Source organism: Argentina silus (assembly GCF_951799395.1).
Source record: "Argentina silus genome assembly, chromosome: 2".
In the NCBI taxonomy this organism is placed as follows: Eukaryota; Metazoa; Chordata; class Actinopteri; order Argentiniformes; family Argentinidae; genus Argentina; species Argentina silus.
In genome coordinates this window covers 34553972-34580330 of record NC_139656.1, presented here as the reverse complement: position 1 = coordinate 34580330, position 26359 = coordinate 34553972, and the positions used below count along the sequence as shown (strand labels likewise).

The 26359-nt window shown below is 45.4% G+C and overlaps 3 protein-coding genes across 3 annotated transcripts in view; 1 reads left to right on the top strand and 2 right to left on the bottom strand.

Annotated features, from left to right (window-relative positions):
* The window catches only part of LOC310823953 (SLC35A4 upstream microprotein), a 4191-nt gene extending 2493 nt beyond the window's left edge, over positions 1-1698 (top strand). Inside the window, exon 3 of the mRNA XM_083696895.1 lies at positions 1-1698. This exon is cut by the window's left edge and continues 438 nt beyond it. The gene's annotated coding sequence lies outside the window, so the exon portion shown is untranslated.
* A 1861-nt stretch (positions 1699-3559) lies between these two features.
* On the bottom strand, positions 3560-9728 carry cd74b (CD74 molecule, major histocompatibility complex, class II invariant chain b). Its single transcript, XM_083696778.1, has 9 exons — positions 9549-9728; positions 8192-8370; positions 7973-8040; positions 7217-7244; positions 6601-6813; positions 5851-5918; positions 5172-5199; positions 4958-5002; positions 3560-3878 (listed from the first exon to the last, which is right to left on the bottom strand). Exons 1-9 carry the CDS (start codon positions 9626-9628, stop codon positions 3871-3873), a joined length of 717 nt encoding a protein of 238 aa, XP_083552904.1. The 5' UTR covers positions 9629-9728; the 3' UTR covers positions 3560-3870.
* A 4640-nt stretch (positions 9729-14368) lies between these two features.
* Positions 14369-18209, bottom strand: rps14 (ribosomal protein S14). The gene is made up of 5 exons (XM_083696871.1): positions 18130-18209; positions 17106-17256; positions 16176-16337; positions 15553-15629; positions 14369-14481 (listed from the first exon to the last, which is right to left on the bottom strand). Exons 2-5 carry the CDS (start codon positions 17252-17254, stop codon positions 14414-14416), a joined length of 456 nt encoding a protein of 151 aa, XP_083552997.1. The 5' UTR covers positions 17255-17256; positions 18130-18209; the 3' UTR covers positions 14369-14413.
* Between the last annotated feature and the right edge of the window lie 8150 nt (positions 18210-26359).

The following is a 26359-nucleotide window of genomic DNA, read 5'->3' as shown; positions in this document are numbered from 1 at the left end:
TGGAAAGATTGTTTTGTTTTTTTGTATTTTATGCAATAAGGGAGAGGGATTGATGGTACGGTGTGTGGGATTTATGTGGCCACTTTAAATGGGTTTGTTCTGTTCTGTTCAGGTCATCTTCCTGTTTGATCTTGGTCTTCCATCAATCCTGTCCCCAGAATGACCCTATAGAACCTTGACTGGTAACAATCTGCTGCATACCCCTGTAGGATGATATCTATAACATATATGATGTATATTCATGTACTCAAACAGTATCTCTACCCACACGCCAGTTAGCTAGCAGGTCAGCTACCGGTCCCGTATTCTGGCTTTGAGCTCCTGCTGAACTGCTCCTATAAGGACAGTAGTCTCTCTCTCTCTCTCTCTGTCTCTGTCTCTCTCTCTCTCTCTCTCTCTCTCTCTCTCTCTCTCTCTCTCTCTCTCTCTCTCTCTCTCTCTCCTTGCTTCTCTCTCTCTCTCTCTCTCTCTCTCTCTCCTTGCTTCTCTCTCTCTCTCTCTCTCTCTCTCTCTCTCTCTCTCTCTCTCTCTCTCTCTCTCTCTCTCTGTAGTATTTCCTGAATGAACATCGTCATTACTACAGTCTGTATTGAGAGCGGTACACAGCGACCTCTAGAGGCGACCTATTACAACAGCACTTTACATCCCAGGGTCCTGGCAGCAGCACTAGCTGTGGTCCATCCAACCCTAACCCACCACACCCAGGTAGAATACCTGATGTCCAGTTGATCTTATCTACCTGACACAGCGGTACCAATAGGAATCATCTCGTGTGAAATCCCTTGCCAACACACTACGCTAAGCTAGCTAGCTAAGTCACCTAGCATGGAAGTATTTCAAACTCTGTTTCGATCCAGTCTGCCGCCTCCTTGGCCCAGGCCTGTCACATGACTGTCGGGGTGGTGACGGTCAGGGGAGGCTGGTGGAGGTAGAAATCGGAGGATTCATTGGATTAATGGAATAACTGTGGAATGGTATCAAACACATGTACCGTTCCTCATTCCATTCCATGCATTACAATGAGCCCGTCCTCCCATTTCTACCTCCACCAGCCTCCCCTGGTGTAGACGGTTGTCTGTATAGAGATGATGCTAATAAAAATCAACAGACTCAGAGTCTCCCAGCTGCCATGCAGGACTGACTGACTGACTGACTGACTGGCTGACTGGCTGACTGATTGGCTGACTGACTGACTGACTGACTGACTGACAGGAGTTGGAGAGTTTAGGGACATGCTGCCAATACAGGTGGAGACGCTGATCCTCTCCTCTCCACTCTGACTGACACTGTCGTTGCCATGGTAGTCGCTGCCGCTCTCAAAGCTTTATTTAAACACCTGCCAGGAACAGTGAAACAATCCATGTATGACATGTTGTGGTTGGTCTTCCTCTTCTGCATGTCTGCTGTAATCAGTTATGTTATCAACATGTTTTGATGTGTTTTCCGTTGCTTTGTTTGTGTGTCGGTTTGTTGTTTTGCATCGGTTTGCTTTGTATACGTTCTAAATATGTTCTAAATATGTTCTAAACTGTGTTTATTTTGCAGTGGTGTTTTTTTCAATGTTTGGTGCCACTGTTGGACTGTAAGTTGCATGCCCATATATGGTCCTGTCCTGTGCAGTGCTGTACTGTACTGATCTGACTTCTGTTCTACTGGAACTGGAAAATACCGTAGAAAAAATAAAGAATTGTATCCATGGATGCTGTGATGTACTTTGACAGTTGTGTGTGGTTTTGGAGTCCCTAAGCCTCCCCCAGCTCTCACAACAAACCTTCCACACTATCGCAATTGTTGTTGCCTTGTTGATTCAAGTTGAACAAAAAAATAAAATAATAATAATCTTCCTTTCTCCAGCACTATGACTGCTGATGGCGCTCGTTCTTCTGGAAGGTTTTACTGACGATGACTCATGGATAGTTGGTTCACTCACTCTGACTAATGTACTGGTCGCTTCGGATAACAGTGTCTGCTAAATGACTAAAATGTCAAATGTAATTTGATAGAACTGCACAAGACATAACAGACAGTAACTATAACTACAGTCATCTACAACACAGTAACTAACTACACAGGCATCTACAACACAGTAACTAACTACACAGGCATCTACAACACAGTAACTAACTACACAGTCATCTACAACACAGTAACTAACTACACAGTCATCTACAACACAGTCATCATGAGGCAATGCAGCATAGATGTATAGATGCTAGACCAAGGTTGTGCAGCATAGATGTATAGATGCTAGACCAAGGTTGTGCAGCATAGATGTATAGATGCTAGACCAAGGTTGTGCAGCATAGATGTATAGATGCTAGACCAAGGTTGTGCAGCATAGATGTATAGATGCTAGACCAGGGTGTATTTTATCAGCTAGGACAGGGGTGGCCAACACGCGGCTCGCGAGCCGCATGCGGCTCTTTGCTCATTAATGTGCGGCTCTTCTTTTTAAAAATGATTTTCTATTTAAAAACATAAATAATAATAAAATAAAAATAAAAAATGGAATACACATTACATCTTACATTAACTTGTATCTGGACAGACTGAACCTGGATCTACAGGGGAAGTTAAAGATACTGCCTGACCTGGTGCAAAGTGTATTTGCGTTTGTCAACCAACTCAAGCTGTTCAAGACTCAGCTTCAACGGGGGGAACTAATGCATTTCCCTTCTGTGTTAAACGCAAGTGGGCACGCAGCTGACGTCCTGAAAAGGAGCACAGCACGGTATGCAACATTGCTCGAAAACCTTGAAGATGGTTTCGTAGCCAGATTCCAAGATCTACAGCTGAGAAGGCCGCAGATTGCATTCCTGATTGACCCTTTCACTGCGGAGGCGGACTGTTTGAAAGCCCCGTTAGTCACAGACGAAGCAACTTCTCAGCTGGAGATGATCGAACTGTCTGAGGATGACAGACTGAAGTCTGTTCTGAGGGAAGGAGCCATTGAGTTCTGGAAAAATGTGCCGATGGAGAAATACCCCAATGTCAAAAGGGCTGCGCTCAGACTACTGTCAATGTTTGGCTCAACTTACGTGTGTGAGTCGGTTTTTTCAACCCTGAATCTAGTGAAGTCGAAGCATCGATCTGTTCTAACTGACACACACGTGAAGGAACTACTTCGAGTGGCCACAACCGACTACAAGCCAGATTTGAGGAGGATTGTTGAAGGCAAGATTTGCCAAAAGTCCCACTGAATCAAAAACTGATACATGGCAAGAAAAAAATATTGTTGCTCAGAGAATAAATTATTTTCTCATTGTTATTGTAGTGTTGAGCCATTTTTATTACATTTATAGGGAGGGGGGGGAACATTATAATTATGAAAAAGTTATTTAATTGCAAGGTGTGTGTGTGTGTGTGTGTGTGTGTGTGTGTGTGTGCGTGTGCGCGTGCGTGCGTGCGCACTATGTGGCTCTTTGCAGTAGCCATGGCAATTTTTTTGGCTCATAGTCTCTGACTGGTTGGCCACCCCTGAGCTAGGATGACAGGTTCCAGTGTAGTTCATCTTCACAGTTGTCAAATAATCAACAGAGTTAACGTCAGCACACAGCAGAAGAGAACCAAATACCAAACCTTTATTAGTTACATACCAAAGCTTTAGAGAAGTATAAAGTAGTTAAATAGACTTTTAATGTTTAAACTATATAGTTAAATAAACATTTAACCCGATATGGAGATACAACAAAAGAGAAGTTGTTAGCTTTCAAACCCTAAGTCTCTACTAGGCTAGCTGTGCTTGTTATGTTTCAACGCTGTGTTAGATGATTCAGAACAGACTGTGATACGTCTGCTTCTGTGCTTCATAGGGGACAGGAGCAATCCGTAGGGGAACTTGACTCCACTGAAGTCCTCGCTGCTCATTGGTTAGTCATCTGAAAAACAGACCAATCAAAGTCAGCGTGGAAAGCGGCATAACCAGCACTCAAACACACCTTCCATCACCTTGAACAGAACAGCCAGGTGTTAAACTGACCCGTACGTCATGCAGATGTAGGTAGAAGGGACATTGCTGTATCACAGGAGGCTGGTGGAGGTAGAAATCGGAGGACGGAGTTCTCATTGTAACGCATGGTATGGGATGAGGAATGGTAGCGCCTCGTTCCGTTCCAGGCATTACAATGAGCCCGTCCTCCGATTTCTACCTCCACCAGCCTCCCCTGCAGTACTGCATGTGTATCATTACTGTACATGTGACTGTGAGTGACATGTGAGGCTTCATCATCTGGTTGCTGTGCCGTCGGGCTCTGGTTCAGTTCACAGGTCAAATTAAAACTTTCTCTCACTCTGACTTCACAAAATATTTTTCCTTTGTTTCATGTGACATTTGACATTATGGTCACTCAACAGCAGTGTCACCCCCATCTTTATTAGATGAGGTTAGATTAGCTTTCTCATAACATCACAGTCATCATTTCTCATAGTATCATCACCTGTGGCATGTGACATGTGAGATTAAATCAGGGGAGCTGGTTTCCTGGACACAGATTAAGGCTCATCCTAGATTAAAATGGACCTTCAACAGAGATTTTCTATTGAACATGTTATTTAGTCCAGGGTTAAGGTTAGGGTTAGGGTTAAGGTTAGGGTTTCTATGTCCGGGAAACCGGCCCCAAGTGATTCATGTAGGAAGTGAGAAAAGGAAGTTCAGTGACAGAGTCAATCACAGAGAAGCCAGGCGTGGAGGACCACTTCCTGTTTTTACGAGCTCACTTCTCCACAGGGTATCTCTTCCTCATCTAATTCCAGAGAGTAGTCCTCTCCCACCCCCCCCCCCTCCACAGATCTGAGCCCACAAGGGTTGGTCTAAGCCACAGCACCAGTCAGCTGTGTTACCGGGCCACTAACACCCTCCCACCCTGTCAGATCTGTGGAGGGAGGGGAATGAGCGAAGGAAGATGGAAGTGAAGAACGTTCTGGACTGAAATGTTCCACCACAGGGTCTTTTACTCACCGGTGGGCTGCATCACATCAGCAAAGGAGTTGACTCTCCCTGTCCCTGAGAGAGAAGGCACTGGCTTTAATAACATACACGCACTCATCATAGATTAATAACACACACACACTCATCATAGATTAATAACACACACACACTCATCATAGATTAATAACACATACACACGGAGTGAGACAGATAGTAGGAGAACCATGCTAAATGTTGTTCATACCTTCCTGGGGCAGATGGGTAGAAGTCCCCTAAAACAGGAAACAGAGACAGACAGACACACACACAGACAGACAGACAGGAAACAGACAGACAGACAAACAGGAAACAGACAGACAGACACACAGACAGACAGAGACAGACAGACAGAGACAGACAGACAGAGACAGACAGAAACATTAATTTGAGACAGGAACAACAAACTGGCAGTAGTATTTTAAGCATCATGATCATAGCTACGGAAACAGAAAACATTATAGGTTACCGTATTACAGATAATAGAACAACCAGGTTACTGTATTACAGATAATAGAACAACCAGGTTACTGTATTACAGGTAATAGAACAACCAGGTTACTGTATTACAGGTAATAGAACAACCAGGTTACCATATTACAGGCAATAGACCAGGTTACCATATTACAGATAATAGAACAACCAGGTTACCGTATTACAGGTAATAAAACAACCAGGTTACCGTATTACAGGCAATAGACCAGGTTACCGTATTACAGATAATAGACCAGGTTACCGTATTACAGGTAATAGACCAGTTTACAGTATTACAGGTAATAGAACACCCAGGTTACCGTATTAAAGGTAATAGAACAACCAGGTTACCGTATTACAGGTAATAGAACACCCAGGTTACCGTATTACAGGGAATAGAACACCCAGGTTACCTCGTCAGAGACGTAATCAACCATCTCCTGCATGTTCATGGGCACGTGCATCTGAATGGGGACAGCAGCTGAACACAGGAACATGTAGTCATTACAGGTTATAACCATTTATAACATGTAGTCATTACAGGTTATAACCATTTATAACATGTAGTCATTACAGGTCATAACCATTTATAACACATTCATTAACTCACATTTACACGGGAACATGTAGTCATTACAGGTTATACAGAACCCTAACCATAACCCTAACCCTGAACCTAACCTTAACCCCAACCCTGACCCATGTAGTCATTACACGTTATACAGAACCCTGACCCTAACCCCAACCCTAACTCTAACCCTCATTACAGGTTATACAGAACCCTAACCCTAACCCTCATTACAGGTTATACAGAACCTGCAACCCTAACCCCAACCCTAACCCTAACCCTGACCCTAACCCTAACCCTAACCTAACCTAACCTAACCCTAACCCTAACCCTAATCATCCCAAAGAACCTGCACTATTACTATTTTAACCTTAAATAGTGTAATTAACCTTGCTTTTTCAGGTACATAATCTTAAGGACACACATCCTTTCAGTCCCAATAAGGTGGTTCAATGTCAGGCTTCACAGGAGGTATTATTATTATTATTATTATTATTATTACCAGGACAAACCCAGAGTGAACCAGAGTGACATCATAGTGAACCCAGAGTGACATCATAGTGAACCCAGAGTGACATCAGAGCAGTTGTCTCACCAGGGTTGGCACGGTGACAGTGAGCGGGGCCTTGGTTAATGGAGCCGGGGATGGGCTGTCCGCTGGGGTCCACACACCAGCACACCCCCCCGCCCCCCAGGCACTGCTGGGCGCGGTAGTTCCCCTGGTCGTCACACTGGGGCAGGTACCGGGGCAGGTGGACCGGCTTCAGGCCTGCGGCCTCAAGCTGGCACTTGGTGGCAGAGCCGGGCCCTGGGGAGGGAGGGAGGGGGTTATACAGGCTGGCTGGAGGGGGGGGTTATACAGGCTGGCTGGGGAGGGGGGTTATACAGGCTGGCTGGAGGGGGGGGGGGGTTATACAGGCTGGCTGGGGAGGGGGGTTATACAGGCTGGCTGGAGGGGGGGGGGGGGTTATACAGGCTGGCTGGAGGGGTTATACAGGCTGGCTGGAGGGGGGGGTTATACAGGCTGGCTGGAGGGGGGGGGGGGTTATACAGGCTGGCTGGAGGGGTTATACAGGCTGGCTGGGGAGGGGGGTTATACAGGCTGGTTGGAGGGGGGGGGGGTTATACAGGCTGGCTGGGGGGGTTATACAGGTTGGGAGAGAGAGAAGTGAGACAGATAGTAGGAGAACCATGCTAAATGTTGTTCATACCTTCCTGGGGCAGATGGGTAGAAGTCCCCTAAAACAGGAAACAGAGACAGACAGACACACACACAGACAGACAGACAGGAAACAGACAGACAGACAGACAGACAGAGACAGACAGACAGAAACATTAATTTGAGACAGGAACAACAAACTGGCAGTAGTATTTTAAGCATCATGATCATAGCTACGGAAACAGAAAACATTATAGGTTACCGTATTACAGATAATAGAACACCCAGGTTACCGTATTACAGATAATAGAACAACCAGGTTACCGTATTACAGGCAATAGAACAATCAGTTTACCGTATTACAGGTAATAGAACAACCAGGTTACCATATTACAGGTAATAGAACAACCAGGTTACCGTATTACAGGTAATAGACCAGGTTACCGTATTACAGGTAATAGAACAACCAGGTTACCGTATTACAGGGAATAGAACAACCAGATTACCGTATTACAGGTAATAGACCAGATTACCGTATTACAGGTAATAGACCAGGTTACCGTATTACAGGTAATAGAACAACCAGGTTACCGTATTACAGGTAATAGAACACCCAGGTTACCGTATTACAGGTAATAGAACACCCAGGTTACCGTATTACAGGTAATAGAACACCCAGGTTACCGTATTACAGGGAATAGAACACCCAGGTTACCGTATTACAGGGAATAGAACACCCAGGTTACCGTATTACAGGTAATAGAACACCCAGGTTACCGTATTACAGGGAATAGAACACCCAGGTTACCTCGTCAGAGACGTAATCAACCATCTCCTGCATGTTCATGGGCACGTGCATCTGAATGGGGACAGCAGCTGAACACAGGAACATGTAGTCATAACAGGTTATATCCATTTATAACACATTCATTAACTCACATTTACACAGGAACATGGGGAAGGGGGGGGGGGCAGGGGAGGGGATGGGAGGGGGCAGGAGAGGGGAGGGGCAGGACAGCTGTCTCACCTGCGCCACCTTTGCCTCCTCTGGTCAGCTCCTTCTTCAGGGAGTCACTCTGCTCCTCCAGGGCCTTGATGTCTGACCTCTGACCCAGGACGAAGTAGGCGGTCAGGGCCTGGCCCGCGATAAGCAGGCACGCCAGCAGGGTGAAGCCTGCCACCTTATAGGCCCTGGAGGAAGACCCCCTACACACACACGCACACACACACGCACGCACGCACACACGCACGCACACACACACACACACACGCACACATGCACACATGCACACACACACACGCACGCACGCACGCACACGCACGCACACACACACACACGCACACAAACACACACGCACACGGTCAGAACTGCCTCCTTTTCTTAGATACATTCCTGTATTCGTTGTTTTAAAGATACACTCCGCGATTTGGCATAGCCACCAAATAGTGGGGCAACTACTGGCAGAGATAGCATAAAGCCCGACAATTCACCCAGCAGCCTCTGTGCCGTCGGAATCACTAGTGAGCAAAACGTCTTGCTCCGGTGAATCTGAAACATCTCTAAAGTCAACCAACTTCCCATAGTGACACCTGTTTGAGCCTTCACACACCAATCTGGACATCGGATTCAAAGTGAGGAGTAGGAATTTGACCTTTAGATTTAGATACCATTGTTTATACCAACAAAACTATTGTAACCAGATTTTAAAAAGTACTCTTCAAGACTGTTTCTTATTTATTTATTGGTACAGTACCAGTCAAAAGTTTGGACACACCTTCTCATTCAATGGTTTTTCTTTATTTTTTATTATTTTCTACATTGTAGATTCATATTGAAGACATCAAAACTATGAAGGAACACGTATGGAATTATGTAGTAAACAAAAAAGTGTTAAACAAACCAGAATATAGTTTATATTTTAGATTCTTCAAAGTAGCCACCTTTTGCTTTGATGACGGCTTTGCACACTCTTGGCAAGGTGTGTCCAAACTTTTGACTGGTACTGTACACTAGTAAGCAGAAGGTAATACACACCCTTCCTCCTTATTCTGGAGGAGAATAACTTGTGAAAACAATCATAAACTATTCTAATCTAGACAGATGATCACAGTGTTGCAGTTATGCTGGTGTCAGATTATCTTAGTCTGTTACCTACAGGAGGTTTAACCCACCAACTGCCAAAGAGTTCCAGAACACTCACCACCTAGAGTGTTCCAAGTGTTCTATGTGATGTTTACCAAGCAACAACACTTTGATTGGCTACAAAACGAAGCAACATCATTTATGCATTTCTGGTGAATAAAGCCACCCGTGGCGCTCTAGAATGTTGACCATTTGGGCGACTTTATTCCCCCTTGGCGCTGAATGAGTTAACATCCCTTACCCTACGACTGGAGGAGTCCCCACATCAATGGACGTCTGGCTGGGAGCTCCTATAAGAGGCTGAGTTTGTGTCTCAGGCATCCTGGACCTTTAAATGTTAGAACTGTGCTACTGTGGGACCTTGGTTTGGAAGGCTGAAGACTGACAGATTCACTCAGACACACTGGCTTTAAAGTGGACAGGGAGAGAGAGGGGAAGTGAAAGTTAAAGAGGAAAACCCCTGATTCAAAGGAACACCAGGTTGGGCTTTTTTTTGTCTGGTTTTTGAATTTCTGATTGGTTGTCTCTGTCAGCATCATCAGTTCCTAGGGAGAGATTATTCTGAACATAATGGAGAACTGAGAAGCTCAGTGTGTTCGTGAACTAGAACTCAACTGAAATCAGTGGCTTTGTTAATGTGATAACTGCCTTTGGTGAATGGATGACTAGCTGGAACTTCTAACAATGTTCATAAAATGTAACAGGTCTTATGTTTGGCAGACTATCAAAACACGGCCCTGAACTTCTAATAAGACACTGCTCTCTCAGCCAACACATAGAGCCTTTGTTGTGGAGTGTTTCATGTCCCTGTCTGACCAGAAGGTTAAGGTATCAAAACAACTTTCTAATTCTCTGCCGGTATTCCCCTCGTGCTACCACTTCTGGTAAGCACCCAGGAAGACAATTTCCTAGAATTACTTTTGAATGATGTAAACTACAAAACAAGAACACTATCATTCAAATAATAACAATTGATTGCATTTACATAGAACTTTTCTAGACACGCAAAGCGCTAACATTGTCTGTGTGGGGAGAAGTCAGGAATAACTTAAACCCATAATCAGTCTCCAAAACAAAGGGTTAGGCCATTCTGTGGGAAAAACAAATGACTGAAAATGTTTCCTCCTGGGGGATTTACAGATGAACATGATCGTACTCTGCGCTGGGTCTGCTGGGCCGGTCTCGGTTCCTCCTTCCCGTTCAAAGGTGGGTGGGGGCTCTTGCGGTGAGCGGGTTTGGGTTGGTTGGGACCTCTGCTGTAGCCCCTCCCAGTGCAGGTGTACGGCCCGGCACCGTACAGGCTGGGATGGTCACGATGCTGGCACCGGGCATCTCAGATCATGCTGCTGCCCCCCCCTTTATGCTGATCCTCTCCTACTGTTTAATATATCACTTTGCAACAGCCTCTAATATTGTATTGTCCTCTTTCTGCTCATCTCAAAACTAGACTCCAGTTCCTGAGTCTGCTCCACCCAATATCCTGGTCCCACCAGGAAGCTGCCCTTCACCAGGGACCCCTCAACTGTTGCACAACACCACATGAGTTTACTGTTCAGCACCTGATCAGCCAGAGTCCCCCTGGAGTCTGGTTCCTCTAAAGGTTTCTTCCTCCCAGGGAGTTTTTCCTTGCCACTGTGCCCTGTATTTTTCTCCCCTCTGGGGAGTTTTTTTTTCTTGGCTTACTCCTGGGGGTCTATGGTTTGATGTTTGATCATATTGTTTGTATTGCTGAGCTTTTCTTTGGTTGTGAAGCAACATTTGTTGGTGTAAAACATGCTTTTGCCTGACTATGACTCCCAGTATCAGGGTGCCCTCCCCCCACACCTCTACTGGCTGCTCCCCCCACACCTCTACTGGCTGCTCCCCCCACACCTCTACTGGCTGCTCCCCCCTCACCTCTACTGGCTGCTCCCCCACACCTCTACTGGCTGCTCCCCATACCTCTACTGGCTGCTCCCCCCACACCTCTACTGGCTGCTCCCCCCACACCTCTACTGGCTGCTCCCCCCTCACCTCTACTGGCTGCTCCCCCACACCTCTACTGGCTGCTCCCCATACCTCTACTGGCTGCTCCCCCCACACCTCTACTGGCTGCTCCCCCCACACCTCTACTGGCTGCTCCCCCCACACCTCTACTGGCTGCTCCCCCCACACCTCTACTGGCTGCTCCCCCCACACCTCTACTGGCTGCTCCCCCCATACCTCTACTGGCTGCTCCCCCCACACCTCTACTGGCTGCTCCCCCCACACCTCTACTGGCTGCTCCCCCCAACACCTCTACTGGCTGCTCCCCCCACACCTCTACTGGCTGCTCCCCCCACACCTCTACTGGCTGCTCCCCCCACACCTCTACTGGCTGCTCCCCCCTCACCTCTACTGGCTGCTCCCCCCACACCTCTACTGGCTGCTCCCCCCAACACCTCTACTGGCTGCTCCCCCCTCACCTCTACTGGCTGCTCCCCCCACACCTCTACTGGCTGCTCCCCCACACCTCTACTGGCTGCTCCCCCCATACCTCTACTGGCTGCTCCCCATACCTCTACTGGCTGCTCCCCCCATACCTCTACTGGCTGCTCCCCCCACACCTCTACTGGCTGCTCCCCCCACACCCCTACTGGCTGCTCCCCCACACCTCTACTGGCTGCTCCCCATACCTCTACTGGCTGCCCACTCAGGACTTCAATTTAGCTTTTTGCACTACTGCTTGTTTACACAGTATATTTATTATATTGGTCTCTATTTCTACATCTGACGTACACTCACCGGCCACTTTATTAGGTACACCTTGCTAGTATTGGGGTGGACCCCCTTTTGTAGCCCATCTGCTTCAAGGTTCGACGTGTTGTGCGTTCAGAGATGGTCTTCTGCATATCTTGGTTGTAATGAGTGGTTATTTGAGACTGTTGCCTTTCTATCATCTTGAACCAGTCTGGCCATTCTCCTCTGACCTCTGGCATCAACAAGGCATTTTCGCCCAGAGAACTGCTGCTCACTGGATATTTTCTCTTTTTCGGACCATTCTCTGTAAACCCTAGGGATGGTTGTGCGTGAAAATCCCAGTAGATCAGCAGTTTCTGAAATACTCAGACCAGCCCGTCTGGCATCAACAACCATGCCACGTTCAAAGTCATTTAAATCACCTTTCTTCCCCATTCTGATGCTCGGTTTGAACTTCAGCAGGTCGTCTTGACCAGGTCTACATGCCTAAATGCATTGAGTTGCTGCCATGTGATTGGCTGATAAGATATTTGCGTTACCGAGCAGTTGAACAGGTGTACCTAATAAAGTGGCCGGTGAGTGTATATATGTACAGACCTCAAGACCTGTTGCCGTTGTTCAACCATACATATCATTGATATTCATCTCATGTATATTCACTTATTATAGTCATTTATTTATACCCACTGTAATACCTCATACTGTAATACCTCATACTGTAATACCTCATACTGTAATACCTCATACTGTAATACCTTATACTGTAATACCTGTAATACCTTATACTGTAATACCTCCTACTGTAATACCTCCTACTGTAATACCTCCTACTGTAATACCTCATACTGTAATACTGTAATACCTCCTACTGTAATACCTCATACTGTAATACCTCCTACTGTAATACCTCCTACTGTAATACCTCATACTGTAATACTGTAATACCTCATACTGTAATACCTCATACTGTAATACCTCCTACTGTAATACCTCCTACTGTAATACCTTATACTGTAATACTGTAATACCTCCTACTGTAATACCTCCTACTGTAATACCTCCTACTGTAATACCTCATACTGTAATATCTTATACTGTAATACTGTAATACCTCCTACTGTAATACCTCATACTGTAATACCTCCTACTGTAATACCTCCTACTGTAATACCTCCTACTGTAATACCTCCTACTGTAATACCTCCTACTGTAATACCTCCTACTGTAATACCTCATACTGTAATACCTTATACTGTAATACTGTAATACCTCATACTGTAATACCTCATACTGTAATACCTCATACTGTAATACTGTAATACCTCATACTGTAATACTGTAATACCTCATACTGTAATACTGTAATACCTCATACTGTAATACCTCATACTGTAATACTGTAATACCTCATACTGTAATACTGTAATACCTCATACTGTAATACTGTAATACCTCATACTGTAATACCTCATACTGTAATACCTTATACTGTAATACCTCATACTGTAATACCTCATACTGTAATACCTCATACTGTAATACTGTAATACCTCATACTGTAATACCTCATACTGTAATACTGTAATACCTCATACTGTAATACTGTAATACCTCATACTGTAATACTGTAATACCTCATACTGTAATACTGTAATACCTCATACTGTAATACCTCATACTGTAATACTGTAATACCTCCTACTGTAATACCTCATACTGTAATACCATGCAGTCTACAATCTGTATACCAAACTACATTTCATTGTCAGTACAATTCTGACGAAGTAGAATCTAATCTCAGAAACCTGACCTGCGTAGGCTGTCTACTCCATTACAGTTCATCAGGAGGAAAAACTGAAACAACTTCTGCTCAGGGTTTTGGTTCAGTTCACTTCCCGTTTAGGAGGCTTATCTGAGAAGACCGATGTTTTCCCAGCAGCTGAATCAAACCACCTCTAACCGTTTTAAATGTCAACGGGGGGTTGGGGGCAACCTACTAGGCGTTTCCCATCCTTACAAGTGAAGACTGGAATAAAACGACGTAGCCCCATCTAGTGGTGAAACAATCAAAACAATACATCTGATTACACCTCACCTCTCTCTTTTTAAATAGGTTTTTAGGGCATTTCTGCTTATTGGGATAGAGACAGTAGAGATTGACAGGAAGGATGGGAGAGAGAGGAGGGATGACATGCAAGATATGTCGAGGGTCGGAACCGAACCAGGAACCTTGCGATTACGTGGTAAGCGCATTAGTGTGCTACGCCACCAAGCGCCCCCCAGCTCACCTCAACCAAAACAAAAAAAACAACGTACAATTTGAAAAACAGACGCAGGCTGATGTTGGAATTAACCTTTTATTGAGAGAAAAACTCAAAAATAGCACATTTACAGACGACGCCCACGACGACCGCCCTTTCTGCGGGTGCTGTCTGATGGAATAGGGGTGACATCCTCTGGAGGGGGAGAACGAGAAGGGGGGGGTCAAAGAAAGAGAGAAGGGGGGGGGGGGGTCAGAGAAAGAGAGAAGGGGGGGGGGTCAGAGAAAGAGAGAAGGGGGGGGGGGGTCAGAGAAAGAGAGAAGGGGGGGAGGGGGGTCAGGGAGAGTGAGAACGAGTCAGCGACAGAACAAGAGATGGATGTGCAGGCATCACATTTCGGGGTGGTTTCACAGACAGATTAAACCTAGTCTTAAACAAAACCTCTTTTACAAGGATTCTCCATTTGACACACAGTCTAGGGCTTAATCTGTTTCAGGAAAACCAGCCTTGAGACGCATGACATCACAAAAACCACATCGCATTTAGAGACGCAAACATTTAACGTGTCTAGAAATCATCAGTCAGGGCTGAGCGCCAGAGTCTGTTACGAGCCAAACGTAGTCTGACCACCAGTCTAACTAAATGAACCAACATGTTCAGGAGTATCACAAGACTAGAGAAAGGTGGTCAACTAGGGTCACTGCTGTTGTAGTGCCTGGAGCCAGGCCAGAGAGCCAGGACAGAGAGTCAGGCCGCCAGGAGTCTCCCAGGAACTCTAAAGGTACAGTACAATTTAAAAACCATTTTGTTGAGCTCAGCACTCCATGGTCCGGTCAGAGGCCCCTGCTCTACCCTTCTCATTCCCTCCCTCACTAATCCCACAGCATCAGGATGGCGTAAGCATGGACGAGAGAGAGTCTCCACCCATCACTTACACCAGTCCTGTCCTTTTAAATCCATACAGGGGAGTGGACCAGTAGTACACACATCAGGGGAAGACCAGAGAATGGAAAATGCACGAAGCGGTGTCGTGGTTCTTTGAAGTGTGGACTTGTTCACGCTCCCTTGTGGATTCAGAAGATCTAAGAACTACGGCGGGAACTCCACAGCCCCGTACACAAACCAGTCAAACGCTTTACTACAAATAAGTGCACGCTTTGGGGTGGAGGGTAGAGGAGTCAGCATATCCCTTCAGATAAGACCCTCCAGTCAGAAAGGGTGCGAGAGAGTGTGTGTGTGTGTGTGTGTGTCTGGGCTCAGTCTTACCGATGCGTCCAATTTTCATGCCGGAACGGGCGAGAGCCCGCAGGGCGGACTGGGCTCCGGGTCCTGGGGTCTTGGTTCTGGAAGACAAACAGACGGGTCAGAACTGCTGCACTGGAGGCACCAAAACAAAAGAAAACTAACCGCCTAACTTCAAACACTCAAATCTGGCCGCCCACAAAACACACACACAGACTGATTGATTGATTGCACTTCTAAACAGTACGGTCTCCGTGTGCATGGGCCACTAGACAGCAGCAGCTAGCAGGAGAAACAGTTTAGAAACAAGATACTGAAGCACAAATGGTCCAATTTCACAACTTAATTGCGTAACGTTATTCTGGAATACAGCCATCAGCATCAGAACCCGGTCCTGCCCCAGGCCAGGTGAGGAAACGGCCGTCACCAGTTCAGTTGAACCAACAGCTTCAGAGGCGCTCCTGGGAGCATCAGTAGGGAGAGCCTGTGCAACCGACGGGGGTTTGAACCGAGGACCTCCCGTATGGACGCCACAGACAGTGACACCTCACCACGAGCCCGGTTCAGAGCCTCCGGACACCAGCGGCTGCTAGACGGCGCGTATCTAAACACACATGCGCCCGCGTGCGTCGGGCCCACCAGCTCACCTGTTGCCCCCGGTGGCCCTGAGCTTGATGTGCAGCGCCGTGATGCCCAGCTCCTTGCATCGCTGGGCAACGTCCTGGGCTGCCAGCATGGCGGCATAGGGAGAGGACTCGTCCCTGTCTGCCTTCACCTTCATACCGCCCGTCACTCGGCAGATAGTCTCCCTAGGAGGGGGGCAGAAGAGGGAGGGAGGGAGGGCAGAGGGGGTTAGACTCATGGTTAGAGACAGAAATCACAAGTATGTAAAGACAAGAATCTATCCACACGAAGGACATTGTTCATGTTGCACCATAAACGCACTTTATAATCAGGCATGCCTCTCTGACAGGAACATTCTAACTAGAGCAGCTGGACATGCAGCAGGGGTATGAGGGGCAGCGTGTGCCTGCCGGGGGGACTCGGGACAGCCGAGGTGGAAGAGCAGAGTGATCGGGCAGGGGGGGTTTGGGGTCTGGCCATTGCTTGCAAGTAGGGAGGGGCTGTTCCCTTTGCCGCCCGGTAGGCGAGCACCAGGGTCGTGAATCTGATGCGAGCTGCTACCGGGAGCTAGTGGAGGGTGCGGAGGAGGGGGGTGACATGGGAGAATTTGGGGAACTTGAACAGCAGACGAGCGGCAGCGTTCTGGATGAGCTGCAGAGTAACGTTCAGTATAACATTCTACATGACAAGGAGATAACCATCGTTAGCGTGGTGCTCTGTGGCTCAGTTGGTAGATCATGGCGCTAACAACGCTTAGGTTGTGGGTTTGATTCCCACTGGGACCATCTTTACTGAAACATGCATGTACTCACTGCGATGTAAGCCGCTTTGGATAAAAGCGTCAGCTAAACTGCATTTACAGTCAAATTAAAGCTGAATTTTCAACTACGGGCCTGTCCAGCTCACTCCACTAGAGGAGGGAAGGAAGGAAGGAAAGATGTGTCCGTACTTACTTGCCGGAGAGGTCAGTGACGTGAACGAAGGTGTCGTTGAAGGAAGCGAAGATGTGGCAGACGCCAAAGACGTTCTCCCCCTCCGCAACCTGAGGTCCCAGGCTGATCACCTGCTCTTCCTTCTTTTCCTTACCCTTACGAGGTGCCATAGCTGGGGAGAGAGAGAGAATGAGGGCCGGTTCTTCGTTACGACAGTTTTAGTTTCTTCGGATCCCCATTAGCGATCGCTAATGCAGCAGATACTCAGTCACAGCATGTGATATCAGCATCCATACAGCCATGCTTGACATGCAGACGGCTGGAAGCCTAGCTTCCTAGACATCAACGCAATATCTACAATTCTCTCTTTTGCAACGTTGCATAAAGAAATCTACAGTACACAATGTAGTCAACTTTGGAAACTGGCCATCACCAGTCTCATCCACCCTGGGTGAACTAGCCAGCCAGCCTAGAGAGACACCATCACATGGCCTCCCTTGCCGATCGACTACAACTGGGATCGCTAACATCCTTAGCTATGTTTGCAAGCATTAGATCGTGTGTAATACATGTTATTTCTCTGCTCAGCCAGGTAACAGCGAGTGTCGTGTCGGGGTAGACACAGGAGAAGAGACACACGCCGTATCCTACTTAGCTACTAGCTAGCATATGTCCATGGCTTGGGAAACGTACGCAGTTAGCAACAAAATACCCCAAGTCGCACAAAACCACGCAGCAGGAACGCACATTGACGTGGATATTTATAATGTCACAATAACACGTGAACCTGCTAGTGCAATTGATAAATGTCTCCCATCTCCTGCGTGCGGGAGCTCGCGAGCCTTCAGGCCCGGCGTCCATTACAAGTGATGCTGCCAGACGACACAAAACGGGGTCAAATCCACCAACTTCTGGCGCTTATTTCCAACAAATAGTACATTTCTCTCAACGAAACTCGTTCAGTAATACAAATGAAATGATAATGTGCACCAAATAGAGGACGGCAAAGTGGATTATTTCGGATAAGAAAAGGGCGAGAAGGTACCTGTGTGTGTCTCTGTCTGAAGCCGAAACAGGAAAGGAACGAGCAGCGCTGCCGGGTTCAAAGGTCAACCTTCCGCTCCGGAAATGGACGTCGCTCTTCACTGCTCCACGTGGAGGGTAAACGAACAGCAACGTACAGCTTCACTTATTTTCACATCTTATATTCCATATATACACTCATTCAGAAACAGAGAGAGAGAGAAGAGGGAAGGAGAGAGGAGAGAGAGAGAGAGAGAGAGAGAGAGAGAGAGAGAGAGAGAAGAGGGAGAGAGACAGAGGAGAGGGAGAGAGAGAGAGAGAAGAGGGAGAGAGACAGAGGAGAGGGAGAGAGAGAGAGAGAAGAGGGAGAGAGACAGAGGAGAGGGAGAGAGAGAGAGAGAAGAGGGAGAGAGAGAGAGAGAAGAGGGAGAGCGAAATCATCTTTCTCAATAAATTGATGTGGGTTTACAGATGCATATATTTGGTTGTGTTTTTGGCGGGGGTTAGGGTTAGAACTATATCAGATCCCCAGTTTCTACGTATTACGATGTACTCTGTTCTCAAAGAGGCGAGCTTGCAAGTACAACGTCATTGTATTGTTCTACACTTCTCTGTATCCCAATATAAACTAGAAAAGGAAGTTCCTGAAGAAACGTTGTGTTCTTGCTCAGCTGGCTAAAAACTATTCTAATTATTGGTAGTTGAGGAAGTTTAGCGGGATAGTTCTGTCTTTGAGATATATTCAAGTGACATAAATAAGCTTTTGGGGACCACTGAAAATGATTTCTTCAGCTTTGTTAATTAAGGGTTTTGTGAACATTATGAATCTGGGGGGTAAATACCACAGGTGGGTCTCTGGGGGGTAACTACAGATGGGCCTCTGGGGGGTAGATACCACAGGTGGGCTTCTGGGGGGTAGATACCACAGGTAGATACCACAGGTGGGCCTCTGGGGGGTAGATACCACAGGTAGATACCACAGGTGGGCCTCTGGGGGGTAGATACCACAGGTAGATACCACAGGTGGGCCTCTGGGGGTAGATACCACAGGTAGATACCACAGGTGGGCCTCTGGGGGGTAGATACCACAGGTAGATACCACAGGTGGGCCTCTGGGGGTAGATAATGGTCTTGGCGCAGAGGAGTGACATGGGGGTCAATGACTGCAGAGGCCACTATGGATGACATGGCACTGTTTATCATTTTTCTAATTAAGTCAACAGTGAACTTCATTTCCATACTTCAATGTTGAAGAAAGAGAAAGGGAGAGATGGAGAGGAATGGAAATGTTTTAATTGATTATATTGTGTAAATGTATTGCTGTTAGTGCAGGAATAAGATCATTTGAATCAGAGAGTAGAATGTCATTGTATTTTTATACACTTCTCTGTATCCCAGTATGAACTAGAAAAGGAAGTTTGACTTCTTAATTGATATGTTATTAATGAATTGTATTATGTTTGTAATTTGAATGTACATTTTGTTTCATGTTTGTAAGCAGGGCTCTTCTTTAAAAGAGACCTTTGTCTCAGAAGGACCTGTCTCAGTAGGACCTGTCTCAGTAGGACCTGTCTCAGTAGGACCTGTCTCAGTAGGACCTCCCCTGCCTAAAATCAGGGTTTCATAAGAACAATGAGGAAGAACAACAGTTGGACTTACTGAAGAAAGCTCACTGATAAGGAAGCAGAAGGGGGAGACAGCTCTGTAGAAGATGCAAGATGTGAGAGATTAGGAAATATATGTTTCACTCAGGCAGGCAAGGTGAAGCAATTAATGTCATCATATTACTTAGATCTATCTAACCCTGCACAATTACTAAGGCTACTGCACCCAAGGATTAAGAAAAAGTCAAGCATGCATATTGCATGCATTTGAAGTTGAAGCTGTATAAGGTGTAATGTGTCAGTGAATGTCGGTGTCCATGGTAACAGATCAACATTCTTCATGTCTCTGCCTGGGTGAGGCAGTGTGTTAGCACTGTGGTTAGTCTAAGTGCATTGAAGTATTAGTATTAGTCTAAAGTGTATTGAAACATCTCTTCATAATGTACATCTTTATAATGAAATAGACGCAATAAGAGAAACTGAAAGTAGAATAAAAGATAGATTTATCTAATTATGCGGCATTAGCTCAATGTGAAATATTTCTTCTGAGATTCATGTCCTCCCCGACATCATGGACTGGATACCAACCCTAACAGTAACTTTACTACATTAACAGCATCGATGTCACATGTATCAGTCAAAGGTTGGAGAGAGCCTGTCCAGGTCACCCGTTATTATTATGGGGGAAAAGGAGCCCCTCCAGAGAAGGCCTGACTACGCAGGTTAAGTAAGTAAGCTTCCCAATTAACATGAAAGGTATGTCTGGTCTGTTGTATGTATGATGTTTTAAACATTTATGTTTTTGTATTTGATATAATATATGGCGATCAATTATATGTTACTTTAAATGTCGAACTGATGGGTAAACGGAAAGTCATAAAAAGAGTGTTTGGCGATAGGAGGAGAGACAACAGGACTTCCGCCCCTGGGGAGTTTGAGTGACCTGGCGCTGCGAGGACGATTTCATCTAAAAACCGACGAAATGAAATCTAACGTGTTGCGGAGAACCGGCGGATGGAGCACCGCGGTGAAACATTGTCCTTGTATATGTTTGGAGTTGCGTCACAGACGGATCCGTTTTCTATTGGGACTGAGTTGATGAGGGCGGGACTTGGACCTGAGGAGGGAAAAAGCCAGTGATTGGTTGGACGCTTAGGGTGGGGCTTTGTGATTGGATATGGACTCTGTTGTGTTTGTTTCCTGAATTACCTATATTATTGACTTGATTCCTGAAATACATATATTATTTACTGCTACGGTACTACAGTAACAGTAACTTTACTACAGCAACAGTAACTGTTCTACAATAACAGACACTTTACTACAGTAACAGCTACTTTACGACAGTAATATTATCTTTACTACAGTAACAGCTACTTTACTACAGTAACAGCTACTTTACTACAGTAATATTAACTTTACTACAGTAACAGTAACAGTAACTTTACTACAGTAACAGTAACTTTACTACAGTAACAGTAACTTTACTACAGTAACAGCACCATGACTCCCTCTCTTCCAGATGGTCCAGAGAACGTCAGGTTGTCAGTCAGTCCAGCAGGTGGTGTTGTTCAGGGCAGCTCCGTCACTCTCACCTGCAGCAGTGATGCTAACCCACCTGTGAGGAGCTACATCCTGTATAAGGAGAAGGAAGGAGGAGGCTCTTAAGCGCTTACAAACCGGCCGCGCTGGCCACAACACCAAGAGAGTTAACTCCCTTGGCAGAGCTGCTAACGGGCCTTTCACAGGGTCGTTACACTATTATGTTGTGTTGTGTTGTGTTGTGTTGTATTGTGTTGTGTTGTGTTGTGTTGTGTTGTGTTGTGTTGTGTTGTGTTGTATTGTGTTGTGTTGTGTTGTGTTGTGTTGTGTTGTGTTGTGTTGTGTTGTGTTGTGTTGTGTTGTGTTGTGTTGTGTTGTATTGTACGTAGTTGTGCTAACAATGGCTGGTTGAGCAAGTGTCCATGGTAACATGGTGACAGTTTTAACTGAACCTCAGATACCATACTGAACCAGATAACTGAACCTCAGCATGAATGAACCAGATAACTGTGACTCTGTTGGAAAAAAGAAAAAAATACCCTACTGGCATTACGACTGCCGATGGCCCCTGGTCTGAGCATTGATTACTTTATCTTATGATGACTGTTGGATAGATGATTCACTTACTTAAACAAATGTACTTGTTGTAAGTTGCTTTGGATAAAGGTGTCTGCTAAATGCCATAAATGTAAATGTAAATGTGACTGTTGGACATCTGGAGTCACATTGTGGTGACAATATTAGTATTTGATATTATTCAGTCAAATTATTGAGACATATTTTCTAATGTCTCTGTGATGTGATTGGATCATTTCTTTGTCAAGAGCAGATGCTGTATCTGTGTTCAGAGCACCTTGAGGTTTAGTCAAGAATGTATTCATGTTTGAATTTTAAAAGGAAGTTGATTAGTTGTAGACGTGTGTCTGTATTGGTGTGAATGTCAGTGTCCATGGTAACAGATCAGTATTCTTCATGTCTCTATCTGGGAGAGGCAGTGTGTTAGCACTGTGGTAACTGTTAGGGGAAGTTGGACTCGTCAAAACTTGTTTTGTGGTGCAGATATCGATAGTTCGGTAGTTTAGCAAGAGACACTGGTTAGATATCTCAAGTTCAAGTTAATTTCTTCTTCTAGATATCTCAATGTCTTTCATCCCCGTGTTTGTGAGACCGTAGATGACATGGCTGTTAATGAAGGAATGACAGTGCAGTTTCCTCTTGTTATCTTGTTGCTGATCTCTCTCTAAAATAGTTTCTCAACCTCAAGAGAACTCCAGGTGACATAAAGGTTGACAAAGTCATCCTGTAAAGTGTAGTTATGATGTCATCTGTTTCCTGTAGACGTCCCAGCGAGGGTCTCTGTGGAGGTCAGTCCCTCTGGTGCCCTGGCAGAGGGCAGCAATGTCATCCTGACCTGCAGTTGCCATGCCAACCCTGCAGTAGAGAGATACACCTGGTTCAGGACGAGGGGAGGAGCCAACACCTCAGAGGCGGGGCTAGGACAGGTGCTGAGGCTGACCTCTCTAAGCCACGCCCACACTGGACAGTACTTCTGTGAGGCCAGAAACTCAGTGGGGACGAGAAACTCTACTGCTGTGGACATACAGCTTGGACTGACCACAGGTCATTGTAATTATATTATTAATAACCTTAATAATAATAATAATAATAACAACAACAATAATAACAATAATAATAATAATAATAATAAATGTTATTCCCAGTCTACAGTACAGCACATTTCATACAGGTGAGAAGCAGTTCAATGTCTCTGTCTGTCTTTATTCAGTTGATCTCGTCATCATCCGTGTTGGCCTGGGAGTCAAGGCCTTCATGGTGCTGATGTTTCCTCTGGTGCTGGTCTGGCTGTGGTAAGAGTCTGAGACAGTTTGTGCTTTGATCACTTTTATCTGATGCTGAAAGTGATATTTTTTTAACACACACAGAGCCTAAAGTAACCTAACATTTCAAAGAGACTGGACTCAGCAATTAATCCAACATTAAATTGTAATATTGCTCCTGTGTGTTGTCTGATGTGAACCAGGATCAGGCTTCTGTAAGACCTCTCAGAGGGTTAAACATGAGTTGGTGTTTCTTCTCTTCTTCAGTGTCTGTTGTTTTGTTTTGACAGGAAGAGACGAGGGACTGTTGAAGACAGACAGGTGAGAAGAGCTCATTTAGCCTGGTCCCAGATCTGTGTTTTAGACTGGTCCCAGATCTGTGTTTTAGCCTGGTCCCAGATCTGTATGTGTTTTAGTCTGGTCCCAGATCTGTGTTTTAGCCTGGTCCCAGATCTGTGTTTTAGCCTGGTCCCAGATCTGTATGTGTTTTAGTCTGGTCCCAGATCTGTGTTTTAGCCTGGTCCCAGATCTGTGTTTTAGCCTGGTCCCAGATCTGTGTTTTAGACTGGTCCCAGATCTGTATGTGTTTTAGCCTGGTCCCAGATCTGTATGTGTTTTAGCCTGGTCCCAGATCTGTATGTGTTTTAGCCTGGTCCCAGATCTGTATGTGTTTTAGCCTGGTCCCAGATCTGGATGTGTTTTAGCCTGGTCCCAGATCTGTATGTGTTTTAGCCTGGTCCCAGATCTGTATGTGTTTTAGCCTGGTCCCAGATCTGGATGTGTTTTAGTCTGGTCCCAGATCTGTATGTGTTTTAGCCTGGTCCCAGATCTGTGTTTTAGACTGGTCCCAGATCTGTATGTGTTTTAGCCTGGTCCCAGATCTGTATGTGTTTTAGCCTGGTCCCAGATCTGTATGTGTTTTAGCCTGGTCCCAGATCTGGATGTGTTTTAGCCTGGTCCCAGATCTGTATGTGTTTTAGCCTGGTCCCAGATCTGTATGTGTTTTAGACTGGTCCCAGATCTGTATGTGTTTTAGCCTGGTCCCAGATCTGTATGTGTTTTAGCCTGGTCCCAGATCTGTATGTGTTTTAGCCTGGTCCCAGATCTGTATGTGTTTTAGTCTGGTCCCAGATCAGTGTTTTAGCCTGGTCCCAGATCTGCATGTGTTTTAGCCTGGTCCCAGATCTGTGTTTTAACCTGGTCCCAGATCTGTGTTTTAGCCTGGTCCCAGATCTGTGTTTTAGCCTGGTCCCAGATCTGTGTTTTAGCCTGGTCCCAGTCTCAACTTCTCGTCTGACTGTGTCTTTTACCGTCTTCCAGGAGGGTAGAAGCCAGGTGTACAATGATGTCACAGGGCGGGGCAGGGCCATCTCAGCCAGACAGGAAACCAGAGTGATTGAACAGGAAGTCGACCTCTAGGACGTTGCATAACCACTTCACCTGAACAACTATAATGTCTGTGATTCTGTAGTTGTAAGATATAGTACACAATGTACAGCAGGAAAAGGATTGAGGGAATCTGTAATCTGTCCATAACTCTGCCAGGGTTGGGCTCAATTCCATTTCAGTTCAGTCACTTCAGCAATTGATATTAATTTGTCATTCAAAAATGGAAAAATGAATTATTTTAAAATCTTATCTTTCTCAGATTATTGGTAAATTTAACCTCCATGCACGATTTGAAATAATTTAATTGCAATTAAAATGTTCAACTTGGTTTCATTGAAATTCAACTGATGCCAACTCTGAATTGTGTACAGTAATGTAGCCTTGTCCACTGTTGCCAGGCCTCAAACCTGTCCTGAACATATATGAGCCACCGGTATTGAACCTGGGTGTCCTGCTCTCCATAAGACTGCCTCTGTTATACTTACGCCCCCTTGTGGTGAATAACCTGAACACTGTGATCAGTGGTCTCATACGTTTTTTACTGTATTATTGCCCTGTGATTATTGCTTTTAATTATTCTGATGAAGTTATTTCAGTGGTCTCGTGCATTTCACTGTATTGTTGCTTATTGACAGTTATTGCTCCACTTATTGTTATAAAGACTTAATATAAAAACAAATGTATGTTAGTCAGTGGAGGCTGGTGGAGGCAGAAATCGGAGGACGGGCTCATTGTAATGCATAGGCTGTAATGAGGAATGGTATCCAACACGTTCCACCAGCCTCCCCTGATGTTAGTATGTTGTGCTATGCATGTTTTATCCATACTGTATGGTTTTATTATTCATTCTGTTTCACTGTATTCTGTTACAATTTTAATTTTGTTTATTTCCTAACAATGGAACATTTATAATAATTTCAATTTTAATCATTAAAGCTAACAAATCCCACTCTTGTCATAGAATCTTGTAGAATGATACAGTAAAGTATTCTTCAAAGTTGTACATTCTTTCCTTGCATGTGACAGAGTAGAATATGATGATGAAATAGTCCATAATCACAGAGAAACCTCCTCTATAACTACATATGTATCAACACAGAGAAACCTCTATAACTACATATATATCAACACAGAGAAACCTCTATAACTACATATGTATCAACACAGAGAAACCTCTATAACTACATATGTATCAACACAGAGAAACCTCTATAACTACATATGTAAACACAGAGAAACCTCTATAACTACATATGTATCAACACAGAGAAACCTCCTCTATAACTACATATGTATCAACACAGAGAAACCTCTATAACTACATATATATCAACACAGAGAAACCTCTATAACTACATATGTATCAACACAGAGAAACCTCCTCTATAACTACATATGTATCAACACAGAGAAACCTCTATAACTACATATGTAAACACAGTGTCTGATGGGAGCAATGCCTCTGGTGGCTCTGAGGTCTGATAACATCATGTCACTCATCTGAGGGGCTGAACACAGGAAGCAAGAGAAGAGAGAGAGAGAAGAGAGAGAGAGAGAGAGAGAGAAGAGAGAGAGAGGAGAGAAGAGAGAGAGAGAGAAGAGAAGAGAGAGGAGAGAGAAGAGAGAGGGAGGAGAGAGAAGAGAGAGAAGAGAGAAGAGAGAGGGAGGAGAGAGAAGAGAGAGAAGAGAGAGGGAGGAGAGAGAAGAGAGAGGGAGGAGAGAGGAGAGAGAAGAGAGAGGGAGGAGAGAAGAGAGAGAGAGGAGAGAGAGAGAGGAGAGAGAGAAGAGAGAGGGAGGAGAGAGGAGAGAGAAGAGAGAGGGAGGAGAGAAGAGAGAGAGAGGAGAGAGAGAGAGGAGAGAGAGAAGAGAGAGGGAGGAG

Excerpts from the sequence above, each read along its gene's own strand:
- cd74b (XM_083696778.1), bottom strand. The coding sequence starts at position 9,628 with ATGCCTGAGACACAAACTCAGCCTCTTATAGGAGCTCCCAGCCAGACG. Across the intron at positions 5,200-5,850 it reads TTGATTACGTCTCTGACGAG|GGGACTTCTACCCATCTGCC; the intron begins GTAACCTGGGTG and ends TTCCTGTTTTAG. Across the intron at positions 5,003-5,171 it reads TACCCATCTGCCCCAGGAAG|GGACAGGGAGAGTCAACTCC; the intron begins GTATGAACAACA and ends CTTCTCTCTCAG.
- rps14 (XM_083696871.1), bottom strand. The coding sequence starts at position 17,254 with ATGGCACCTCGTAAGGGTAAGGAAAAGAAGGAAGAGCAGGTGATCAGC. Across the intron at positions 16,338-17,105 it reads GTCACTGACCTCTCCGGCAA|GGAGACTATCTGCCGAGTGA; the intron begins GTAAGTACGGAC and ends CCCCCCTCCTAG. Across the intron at positions 15,630-16,175 it reads AGGGCCACCGGGGGCAACAG|AACCAAGACCCCAGGACCCG; the intron begins GTGAGCTGGTGG and ends TTTGTCTTCCAG.